The sequence below is a fragment of the Stegostoma tigrinum genome, chromosome 1, assembly GCF_030684315.1.
Source record: "Stegostoma tigrinum isolate sSteTig4 chromosome 1, sSteTig4.hap1, whole genome shotgun sequence".
NCBI classification, from domain to species: Eukaryota; Metazoa; Chordata; class Chondrichthyes; order Orectolobiformes; family Stegostomatidae; genus Stegostoma; species Stegostoma tigrinum.
In genome coordinates, this window is record NC_081354.1 from 50,725,560 (window position 1) to 50,738,646 (window position 13,087).

General features: G+C 36.1%; 1 protein-coding gene across 3 annotated transcripts in view; it reads right to left on the minus strand.

Annotated features, from left to right (window-relative positions):
* lrba (LPS-responsive vesicle trafficking, beach and anchor containing) overlaps window positions 1-13,087 on the minus strand; it is an 856,602-nt gene that overhangs the window by 370,749 nt on the left and 472,766 nt on the right. For 2 of the 3 annotated variants that reach the window (XM_048526975.2, XM_048526966.2), the window contains exons 38-39: window positions 6,842-6,988; window positions 3,518-3,654 (exon numbers count right to left, since the gene is read on the minus strand). In XM_048526975.2, the coding sequence (XP_048382932.1) occupies window positions 3,518-3,654; window positions 6,842-6,988 (284 nt within the window). Of the gene's footprint in view, window positions 1-3,517; window positions 3,655-3,998; window positions 4,021-6,841; window positions 6,989-13,087 lie in introns of those variants that run through there. The other variant, XM_048526981.1, reaches the window with a different exon arrangement.

The following is a 13,087-nucleotide window of genomic DNA, read 5'->3' on the forward strand; positions in this document are numbered from 1 at the left end:
ATGCCATTTCAGTTGCACACTAATAATTAAAAAGATTAAAAATACCTTTTTAAACAAAACTTTAGATCACTTATGTTGCTGTTGTTAGATCGCTGGAATTTCCTAACTCTGTTAATGAGAGAATATAAACTTTGCACAGCATTAAACTGCCGTGAAGTAATCACTCGAGACATCACTGCTGAAATACGTTCGAAAGGCAAAAAATGTCACTATTCCAAATTCCTTAGATGAGCACATGTTAATTTTCCTGTCTAGCAAGTACCATTGGAGGGAATCATATTGTAGTGAAAGTGCTGAATTAGAAAGGGCAAAGTCGGCCACGCTACAACTGTACAAGATTTAGAATAAAGACAGCACCTCTAAGCAGAGATGAAAGGCACAAGAGCCATTTGATGCCATCGAAAAGGCTGCGTCACTGTAGTTGAGGTGCCAGAGAAACTTTCAATCGAGAGAAACGAAGAACCTCTCTCGCAATGTGCCAGAGCACCTCCAGTCTATAAGGCTGAATCTTTACATTTAGGCCGCAGTCTTACAAGAAGTCTAATTTTGCAGGACATTACTTGGAATATATCATGAGAGTTTGTACTGAAGTAATTCCAAATGAAAACTAAGTTTGGAGCGTTATTTCATAGCACGGGGAAATATTTATTAAAGGCCGTAGTTACTTCAATATTACAGTTTCATAGTACTGTCCACAGGTGTGTGGTGATTTTACAAGGCTAACTTTTTTCAGAACTTCTGAATTCATTTGAATCCCGAAAACATTGGCACAGTATATTTACTCGGTTTAAACTACAAATAACTATATTAGAAAACATAAATACTACTCTCATTTTAGCTGCTAAAGATGCAAATATGGAGCATAATTTTGCGAATAGCACTTAACTATTTGAGGAGCGTTTCAATTCTGAAAAACAACTTGGTGGACCTTTCAATAATTGCAAGTTAAAGTGATCATCATGGATATATTTAAAGTGAAATTTGTTTTAAAAATTGCTATACGGTATTGAAATTTGTTCAGCAACGTTCAGAAATACAGTTTCACAAGAACGGCATTTTAATATTTTTTTAAAAATCTACAAACATTGGAGGAGGGAACATGGAAGTCTAGGCAGTTCTTCGATTTTTACAGGATGATGATAAAATTGGGTAGTGCGCAAGATATCCCAATCAAATATGTCCTGGTTTCCTGTAATTTATAATTTGAGAATTGCGTTTTCATTTTTAGACTTGGAAATAGCTATACAAAAAATATTTAGTTAAAATAAACCGAACATTCAACAGGCTTTAGAACTTGTCTCATCTCAGTTTGCAGCTACTGTCGGTGATTAAAACACCAAACTGGTGTAAGTGTGAAGCCTGAGGTTATCAGCAGATCTTATCAGAGCTGGTAAGAGCTTGTCAGTCTGTTTTGGTTTCGAGTGTTAACGGCAAACAATAGCCTTTAAAAACGATGCCCACGGCTACGTCACGATTGGGAAGAGACGGAAACGGAAAACATGTTGCACAAATAAGCTTCGCCGTCAGAATTAAGATCACAATTTAATTCTTGTATTGCTGATCTGTACATATATCTTTCAAGAACCCTACAAACAATACTGTGAAATTAAGCCATTTTGAAGGCTGTAAAGCTGAGCTAGTATTCTATTAACTATTCTAACTGACTGGCAAGGGCTCTGTTGTCTTAATTTTAGAAATGAGTTGTACGCATGATTGAAGCGTGACCCGTGTTGTTATGTAAATTTCAACTAAAATCTAATTTAGTTATAGGCCCAGAAGAATTCAAAAATCGCAAATTACAAATAATCTTTGGAGCTGAGGTGTTAACGTTACTATTTTGGCGATTTGAATATTCCATTTCAAAAGCACGTTGTAGGAATGTGTTAAAGATGAATGTACGTAATACTTGGCATGTATTTTCCCAGGATGATCGGAAGTGCCAGCTATTTCTCTAGTCACGGTTTCACATTGCAAGTTGCACAAATCTAAATTCCTTCTCAAATCTCCAAACCAGACACACGTGAAATATCAAGAACAGTGGTTTACGACGAGTTATGAATTACAGATTCTTAAGATACATTTGCTTTTCCAGGGTCAAGCGCGCTAAAAACGTAATAAGGAAAGTCTGGCAGTGAGTCTTGGCTTACTACCATGTTTAACAGTTTATCACTATGCGTCTGTATGAAAAACTTTCAGCATCCAGACCAAATAACAATTTGCAGCTTGCTTTAACTTAAATTTATACATTCACGTCATTCGTAGTATTTAAACGCCAGCGCTACTATAATTTGAAATATTTCGAATTTATTTGTGCATTAACAAAATGTTTTTCTCGACTTTTTTCACATTTGAACGTGGCATTAAGCCTTTTTCTTTAAAAAATTCTACCACAAAAGGTCTAATACCTTTTAACTCTTAAACAGGCAATATGTTAACCCACAAGCCCTAAAAAATACACCTCCAAGTAGGGGACTGAACATCTACAGCAGTGCCAGCGATATTCAATCATATTCCAACATGCTTCGTAGAAGTCTTTCTGAAAGCAGAACGCAGGCCCAAATCTCGCTGCTACAAAGCATGGTCAGAGTGGATACTGTGGAAATGGAGGGTAGACGGCCTTGTTGTGGAACTATAGTGAGAAACGTTTCAAGTTTTGGAGTGATTTTAGATCTGCAGCAACATTTTTCAACTTCAGAAATCATTAGCCATACTCTTAACTTGTACGGCGCTAAAATTCAAGTCGGGTGAATACAATGAATTGGAGTTTTACAAATAGTGCCGACTCATTGGAAGCTGAATTAATTTGAGCTCTTCTTACTTTTATATTACACAAGCACAACTTCAAGATGATTACAGAAATAAATGCTGTGCAATAAAAGCGTTGATATAAAACACTGGATTTTTTGAGAATGTTGGGCGAATACAAGAGACGAGGAAATTATAATTAGGATGACTGAATGATGGAGAATCGGCCATAGAAATGATACAAACAATATTAGTCTTCCATATTTATTTACATTTGGGGATAGGGAATTCATTCTAATTTCAAAACTGATACCGTTGTTCCTAAGTCGAACACTTATAGACTTAAAATTTAGGATTTGCATGAGGAATTATTCTCGAAATGCAGTGTAATTACCATATTAAAACAGCAAACAAATGAAAATGGTTTCTGGTATAAAATATTTGATTACAAGCAAAAGGTACACTTGCAAATTTTGAAGTTATATAGTTAAGAGCTGAAACTGGATTTTGTACCACAAATCAGTCTTGGTAGTAAACATATACAATTAAAAATGTACTGCAATTACAGTAATGCTGTCTTTTTTAAGCAGCATCTATTCGGATGCTAAGTCATTGCTATTTTGTTGCTTTGTAAAGAATGCGAAAAATTGTGCCCGCTGATGTAAACGAGACAGCGTTATATTCACCAGTAGCTGTTCAAAGGTTATAATTTCGTGTATTTAAGAGCCGTCATTTTTAAAAAAATGTCCCAGATGTGTCATCGCCGACTTACCTTGGGGTCTAGTTTTTTAAAACTGGGGTCGTCGTCGTCTACCTCGAAGTAGAGCTCCGAAGAGGTGATTGACAGCGTTCCCTTAGCAACGACAGCCGGCGCGATAAGCTGGACAGCAGTGGTGAAATTCACAGGTCCTAGAAATAAGCGAAACGATGGCTTACTAACAAGTGTTAGCCTTATCCTGTACTAGCAAGAAAGAACTTCCTCAAAAATATGATTTTAGACGCAAAAAGAAAGGCAAAGAGGAAAAAAACTGAAATCAGATCTGAAAATCAAACCAGTCATAATACACATTGAGTAAACACAACACTGTCATATAAGAAGAATTTAAATGTTTGATTTTAGCCTAAATGTACATCTTAGCAAAATAATTTGCTTTCACAAATACTCGCTTTACGCTTTAACAATTTACAGGATGTCATGTTAAAATGTAGATTTTTATTTACCACTATCTAATACGCAACTTAGTCGGTTTTACCCAACATGATTGGAAACGGTCAATACATTTGTATTGGGATAACTCTGAAGAAGGTCACATTTAGCCCTCAATTTGCACGCAGCTTTTCTATGCGAATAGCCGCTGCTTTGAGATACTGTGATCCACATTTCACAGCTGCCCAGTTGGTATACAGATGAATGCACTTCACTGTAATGATCACTAAGTACAAAGGGATTTATAGAAGGATTATTTCTAAGCAAAAGCATTCAAGCATTAAATATAACCATAAGAAGCGATAGCTGCTTTATCTGATGTGTTCCAAAGGATAGAACTATGATAGCCAGGTGAAGGAAAATGGTAAAGGGAAACATTTTCAATAACATAGACAGCATGGCTAACCTAACTCCAGCGTAAAATCTTTCATTTCAGAACAACCCACACGCTGACATGCAGTAACCACCACCTTTTGTTCTGCATGTTTTTCTAAGACTTCGTACAGGAAATATATACACATGGTGCTCAATTTCTAAAAGGGCCGAAGTACATTTGCAACATCGTCATATGAATTTACTAAAAGAAAAAAGCGCCCGTGGGCTATATCTAAAACTACAGTCTGAGCAGATTTCAGAACAGCTAGATTTCACTGCTGCAATCATGGCTTTATGTTTTTCCATAAATGACAAAATCAGGTTCACTCGCCGAACTAGTGGAGGTAATCATTCTGTGAGTAATTGCCAAAAAATTTCCAAATTAATTGTCATTTTCATTGATTGCTTAGACCTGAGCAGTCTTTAATCTCTCATCAATCTTAATGTATGCCACCTCGACAATAGCGGACGATTCTCATGTGAGATTAGAGTAGGATTTGCCCTCTATTCCCAGTCTACAATATACTGTTTGCAGATGGTCAGCAGATAGATACAAAACCGCCTTGATTTCCCCAAGCTCTTTCAAAAATGGATGGAATCACCATCTCGTGTTCTCTGCCGTCTCGCCGTGCCCTTAATGCATTAACATGTAATACAGGGGAGAAATAACATTTTTCAATCACGGTGAGACATTCAATTACAATGAGAACACAGCAGCCATCTGCAATGATCTGGCATTGCACACAGCCCATGGGCTCCTATAGGAGACCCCTGATAACTTCCAGTTAATTTACACTGCAGACTTTATTAGAAAGGATTACTGCTTAATCCTATTCCCAATGTCAAGATTTTATAATTAAACTCTGCTCTCACCCCTTTACACTATCTTCTGCATATATCTGCGCCGCACTGGCAAAGTGGCTACATCGCAAAACAATTTCACACTTGTTACTTTAGTTGAAGGCAAATTGAAAATAATATTGAAGCACCAAATTCTACACGTCGTTTAAATAATTAAAAATGAGCAGTTTCAAAGTGAAACCCTATGCAATTTAAATTATCCTAGCTGTCTCCACGCCATACTATAATACAAAGATTAAACGCAGTGTGTTGCGCACCCACGGTACAGACATAACGCTGTTGGTTTTTATTTCCTTGAGTTATGCATACTACATTTGGTTTTGAACATTTGGTGACTCGTCAGAATACAGCATAATAACGAATGTCCATTAGTGCTTGAAGAATACTTCATCCTTCATTTCAAGCTATTTCTCTCCCTTTGCCCTCCAATTAGCAGCCCCACCCCCCGTCTCCCCCGTCCCGAGGAAACAAAAGCATGGCTACAGCCTGGTTTCTGCACCCTCTCGCAGCGGTGACAGCAATCCGTTCCCACTGGGGCGGAAAGCACGATCCTTATTTTTTGCACCAGCCATAGCGGCTACCCGCTTTCTCCCCAGAACCAGCAGCTATGCTCCTTTCCGGTTCTCAGCTTGGTACAGCCAAGCTCACTGACCACTCCCACAGCTAAAGCAATGCCACCTGTCCTGAAATTCACTTACAAGCGAAATACTTTGGAGGTTAGATGCAAGACGACCGAAAGAATGAGATATCACTGCACATACAGATCAGATGGGTTTTTCTTTAATTCTTGAGCTTCGACCAAATTCCCATCTGTGCAGGCCTAATCCTGAAGGTAGCTACCGAGAGACGATTGCATTTGAACTCTTTCTTACGCTATCTGAAAACGATTTATTTATTTATGGACATTATTTCTCCTGCTTAATACGTAATTAGCTCCCCAGATATCTAATAAACATTAGGTATAAAGGAAAATAACATTAGATACAAAGTGAAGTCATACATCCGCGGTAACTTGTTTTGCGGTTTAAGGGCACGTGCCATGCGAGACACTCAAATGTACAAATCTTAATGTTACAGAGACTGACGTGAACACTACAGCTATGCACAATCACAAAATACTGCGGCAAGATTTTAACCATTTTAGCCTTGATTGTTTTTGTTCTGTGCCGCATTTCTGCAATCAAATTTGGCCGAAAGTTCACGTAATTATCCTATAAGTAAATATGTATTGAGCTGCAAACCCTCCGCTGGAATATTTCCTTCAAACAGAAGTTTAGAGCTAGGAATCAGGACCGAATATAAACACGTTATAAAGTTATCGGCCGCAAGAAATAACATCAGTCGTTGACGTTCCGGATATTTTCATAAAAATCTCGACAATTATTTCATTTAATTGCAAACTCTTCAAGGAGAAAGGATTGAAGTGCAAGGAGACAAATCAAGCTCATAAGGAAATGTGGAAAGTCAAATGCTAATGTAATGTTAGAGCACCCGATGCAATTGCGAAGGAAAATGATATTTTTTATTGGCTTCATTCGGATTAGGTCAATTCATCACTGTCCCAGCATCAGTCCCAGAACTGAGCTTGGGAAATTACACAAGGATCTTTCGTTAAAACGTAAAGCTGGTGTGAAAAAAGATAAATTATTTTACCCGCCATGTTATCAATCTCCTTCTCTTCCAGTGAAGTAAGCGTATCGTCGTCTCCCTCCAGCAGAATTTCGCTCTCGGAGTTCTGGTTGCCCACAGCTTGGGTTCGAATGGACTGTCTGCCTTTAACCAGCACGTCTTCCTCAGAACCTGTCAACACAGACCACTCAAGCCCATGAGAAACTAAGAAAATTGGGTCTATTCCAAACAAGATCGCAGTGAAACATCTCATAACCACACACACAAAAAAATCGTTTAGAGACAATTAGTCTAACCTATTATGTAACAAAAAGCGAGACACTTCCACCTCTGGTCAATGTCTATAATTTCTAGTTCAAAATTGTTGCAGTTTTGTGAGAAATTTCACTGCTGGTACGAGAAGCTGCAATATTTTTCTGCGTTTTCAACTAATCTTATTTTAAACAGATCTATAATGAGTACTGTTCACATTTCAAAGTCATAAATTCATACATTCACATGATGGCGAAGTTATTAGACGCAGAATATTAAAACCGAATAGGGTTGACTAGACAACAGAGGTATGGTTTTCCATTGTGCAGAGAGAATCGAGTCACCACGTTTAAGAAGGATCACTCCCGCCATTTCAAGGTAGACCCTGACATAAAAAGTTTGCACTTCATACATGCGAAAAAAACGGTTTAGAATTCATACATCAGTTGTACGAAACAAAGTACAATTAAAAACATCGAGAAGAAAAATACTTCTGCAAATACACCAGGGCAGAATAAAGCAGGTAACTATTATTCATGAATTGTATGCAAAGACGTAAAATTATGCTCCCTTAAACAAAGGTATCTTGTCACGAAATTTGAACCTTTTACTCCATGTAATATTAAACAGGAAAGATTGAAGATAACACGGTATAAAATCTTAAGTCTTGACTGGAGTTGCACTCCACCACAAGTTTCATGTGAGGACAAATTACCATCAACCAATGGAGTACTCGTTTCAGTAGCCAAAATTTAGTGCATTCCCACCTACAATAATTGTTTCTAAGTCGCGCTCTATCGTCCTCCAATTGTACTGACTACAATGTCACGTATTTTTCAAACTAAAATCAATGCCACGGAGGTTAAAGAAAGAAAAGTCAGCTCACAAACTCACCATGCAGAGATGCTTTGCTGTATTCGGCTAAATGATTAAATTACGAAAAGACGATCCAACTAAACTCAGTTCGGACTGATTTCAGATACAAGCGCGCAAGTCAGACTGACTAAATAAGATACGGCAGTTCATATTTTTCGCCGATCTTTATTAAAACGCAATAAACTTCTATGAAATAAAAAAGACACGTCATGAAATCCCCTTTAATTTTACAATAAAAGGTCGCTCACGACGCTTAAAGTGCCAGAAGTTTTTGCCTGCCGCTTATGAATAAAGCATTAAATTTTACATTAAACGCTAAAACGGATCAGATTCATATATTAAGTAGGGACGTGAAACGATTTTCTTAATGAATCGGGGTCACCTGCTGATTCTAACAGGCAAACACTCAGTTTAAATATGGACCTGGTATATTCCTGTTTTACAAAATTACGCTTTTAGATTACTTGCGCTTGAATACGCCATATAGAATATTTTGCTCTAGGTATACATTCTGATCCAACGTCATAAACGAAAATGAAACATGAACCCAAAATGCTTCCATTAATCGTCGGGTTATTTGCATTTTAAATATATTTAAATACATGTCACAAAGAATGTTCCAAAATAGCTTAACAGTTTAGCAAAAATATCTAAAACTAATTAATGGGGCGGAAAATAACTTCATAAAAGAAAAATATTGTTTACATTTTTGCAAGTATCGTTATCACCAGGAACACTGATTTAATTACTTAGCAAAGTTTCAGAAATTCAGAAGATTTGGCTGTGTAGTTTTTATAATTGAACCCAACACCGTATTCTGCATGAGAGATAGCAGAAACTACCGATGCTGGAGCTTGAGATATTAAGGTGTAGAGCTGAATGAACACAGCAAGCCAAGCAGCATCACAGGAGCAGGAAAGCTGACGTTTCGGGTCTGGACCCTTGTTGTTATTACAGTATTCTGCATGATGAGTTCTATGAAACTGGATCATATTTTCCTATTTTCTTGCTTTATCTTCTGCTATTAACATTCACCAGAACATCACTAAAATTCTCAAAAGACTAGTTTGTTTTAGGAAAAGGAAACATCAAAATAATGACAACCTCAAGATTCATAAACAGTTCAAAAAACTAGAAAAACATGTTGAAGTTTTCTAACTGTTGCTAGAACCAATTTCTCTGTGTTTACCAAGTGGGCTTTATTTATGAAAAGTTTGTCCTACTGTTTAATTTTTAATATGCTAGCATTTCCACTTGACAATGTACTGTCAAAAACTAATACGTTAGCCTACTTGTTAGCAGTATCTAACATATACAGTAAATAAAGCAAAACATAACCACAAATCCCAAACATTTTGCACTCCATTATGTACCAATAGTAGTGCAAATACACACCTTAGAGGAATGCAAAACATCAATACAGCATATTATGTCTCTTTCTCATTACAGTATTCTGTAGGAGTGAAATGCAGTATTCCAAATCAGTACATCATACACAAGTAAATATTATATACATCACATGCTCATCAATATTAGTTTGGATTGACAGAAAAAGTTCCATGATTAGCAAACAAGTGCATGTGATTCAAAATTATTTCAAAAATATGTAGCTGATGGAAAGCCCAAGAAGCCCATCTTCAAACGATGTCAAACCACTTGTCAAAACTAGTTACTTCCAAAGTGTGTCACACTGCTTCATTCAAAGCAGAATATGCGATACACTTTCTTATTGTGACCCAAATTTAACAATATATTTATCACCAAATGATCCAAACTTGCGACATTTCATGACACAAAAAAAATGCAATTTCACTATGATTATCTCAAGAAAACAAAGCAATTCAATCAATTAGCATACCACAGTAATATCGTCCCCTGTGGCATGCTAAATCTGTCATGTTGCAAATTTGTCCTCCAAATACAATGCTGTTCTTTCTCCAGATTGCTTTACAAAATACATGTAGACATCACAATGTCATTTGGGTATTTAACAGCTCAAATGGTCTCTTAAAATTGACTAAATTGCAATAAGGTCATTTTAAAAATGTATATAAAATAGAAAGTTATGGAAAGACTGAAAAAAACAATTAGGACAAGATCTAAACTGTATTCTGCAGACTTAAATTAAACTGCTCAGTTTGTGAAAGAAAGACAAATTATCAAATATTTTTGTAATTTGTTAACTTCAAGGTGAAAAAAAATTGCTTACTGTGAAAGAAGAAAGTACATACAAATATTTAACATGGCCTTCCTGCAATTAACTCTCCCTTGAGGCTTTTCAGTTAGTTGAAACATTTTAGTTTCCCGGTATAAAGCACATGCAATGGTAGTTACAGTTTATAGGCAGCAGTGGTTAGAACTTTTACTAAGGCTATTAAAAATCTCTGACCTGCCAGCATAAGACCAAATAAAATCCAACAGACCTTGATGATAAATATTTTAATGAAAAACTATTTTCAGCTTTATATTGACCAAAAAATAGAGTGAATTGCCCATGATTAAATTCTGGCAGGTGGTGCAAGCTGCACTGTGAAGATGATTTCACATGCACCCATTTTGCATTAGCTGCAATATAACTGTCACCAGGGCAAAGTGAAAGATTGAAAAATGAAGTTAATAAAAAGCCAGCTCTTTATCAACATTAAAAAAAGACAGTATTGGAACACCAACAAGCTGAACTTCTTTCATATGTACTCCTTGTCTAAACAGAGAAAATGCTGAGTTGGCAATGTAACGCAGCTAGCTATTACTCAGAATTGACACATTTTATTTATAAACTCTAACTACCACTGAGCAACCATCGTATAACAATATCAAATAGCAAATCCAGCATAGGGTACTAAATTCTAAATTGTATAATACATTTAGAAAAACTATGTAAAATAACAACAGTGAAACAATTTATGCTATGCCACAAAAGATGACGTAATCCATGTAGCACATAGATAGCAACAGTTTCAACACAAAAGGATCTATGCACTTTCCTTCCACCAGAATCCTTTAAATGTTTTTAAAATCAGCTCTGGGAAATACAATTAAATTGTCAGAATTAACAAATTTGTTTTTAACAAGAGAGTGGCCTCAAGTACAGTTGTGTTCTGATATTGATTAGCAGCACAGTGAACATTATTCTTCAGGTATTTACTCTGGCACCTGTACACTAGAGGGCTTACTTCTGCACAAATCAATTCCCCCCAAAAGATGTCTCTTTTCAGCAATAAATACATAACTAGCCTCAGCAGAATGACATTGCCCTTGGATATTTTATTGTGAACTGTTTTCAAGTTTTAGATTGGCTTAAACAATTGCACATATACCCAGGTTCACAAAATAAGGCAGATCTCTGTGTTTAAAATGGAGAGCAGCATTATGCTGAAAATAAAACTTAAGACTTTTTCATTATCAAATAGGACCCTGGTTTAAATCTCAATTTACTTGGCAAGGTATTGCATCTAAATAAAGCAATTTATGAGGAAATAGTTTCTAAACTCTTTCAGCCATTCAGTGATGTGTTCATCATGAATATAATCTAATTTCAAAATGATTCTCTGCAAGAATGGTTCACATTCACAAATTCAAACACCAAATCAATTTGCTACATTGTTGCTGGTATAAAATAGCAAGGCTACCCATAGAGAAACAAGCATCGCGATTGTGAATATTGCAAAATAAAATGCTTATTTCCTCAATTTCAATTCAAAATGTTCAAAACATACTGGTGTAAGTTTATGTGGCCATATTATCTTATAGCAATGGTATACTGTGTTTTTAAGTGCGTCCATAGAGTTCTGCATTTCAACATCGGAATGTTAAGCATGTTTTGTTCAATGGTGGCAGTACATTTGTAAAGTATTTGATGTCAAAAAATAATTCATTAATTTATTGCTAATGTTTAAATAGTTGCTTAATGCTGGAGTAAAGCTCTAACTTTTTGATTAGAGATTATACTATTCTGATTAGTCACATTACTTTTAGGTGAAAGGGCCAACCCACGCTACTAAAGAGGATGCTTTGGTGCGTATGCGTGCGCACGCTCGTAAGAGACAGACAGAAAAGCTAAGTGGCACCACAAAATACTTATTTGAATTTTTTTGTGGACAAAAAAATTGTTGGTGCATGTTCAGCTGTCAAGCAGAAGTTGAAACTTATTACAATTTTTTGAGTTAGCTACTGTTAGTTCTAAGCCAGAGATTAAGAGTTAATATATTGTTTTACTTCGACTGTAAAGGACATGATTTGAAACTAACCCAAAATAGATGAGAGAAATATCTCCCTTTTATGATGAACATTCAGGGCCATAAGTAAATTAACATAAGCAGTGTCAAATGCAACTTCCAGGAAATGTAAGGCCAGGGTATAAAACTAGCCAAAAATACGCTGATTGTGTAACTTTATTCAAGGAAGATACAGCAATAAATGGTGTGAGAAACAGAAATGTCTTGCTGGATGATTTGTTCGAGCATAACAACATAATGCTGAAGAACTAATAGTTTCATTGTTAAAGTATTAATACCACCCTATCCAATTAATATCTGCTTCATAATCAATAAGTTACTGTACGAGGTACAATTCACAAAAAACAACTTTTGACAGGAAACAAAAACTGGACCCAAAACTTGAACTCTACTTTCTCTCCACAGATGCTGTCAGACTTTAGTTTCCCCAATAATTTCAACTTTTGATTCAAATTTCCAGCATCTACAGTTCTTTGTTTTATTTTGAGAGGAACATGATTTGTTATGCTAATAATAAATTGCAGAAAAGTGGAGGCATAAAAGAACCATATTCAGTTTATCAAAATTATAAGAGGAATAGCAGTATACTTTTTTTATCCCCTTCAGTACTCTCCACCATTCAATGAGAATATGGTGATCTTCTACTTAAACACCATTTTTGTGCACATTCTTTTGATATTGATCATTCTCAACATTGAACATACTTAATGACAGATTCTTCCCACCCTTCGGGGAAGACAATTCCAAAGATTCTTCATCCTCAGTGGGAAAAAAAAAATCAGCTCTAAACATTATTCTAACTAATTCTAAAACTGCGCCCCAGGTTTCTAGCCGGTGGCAATATCCTCCATGCAGCTACCCTGTCAAACCACTAATTTGTATGTTTGAATATGATTTGCTCTCCTAC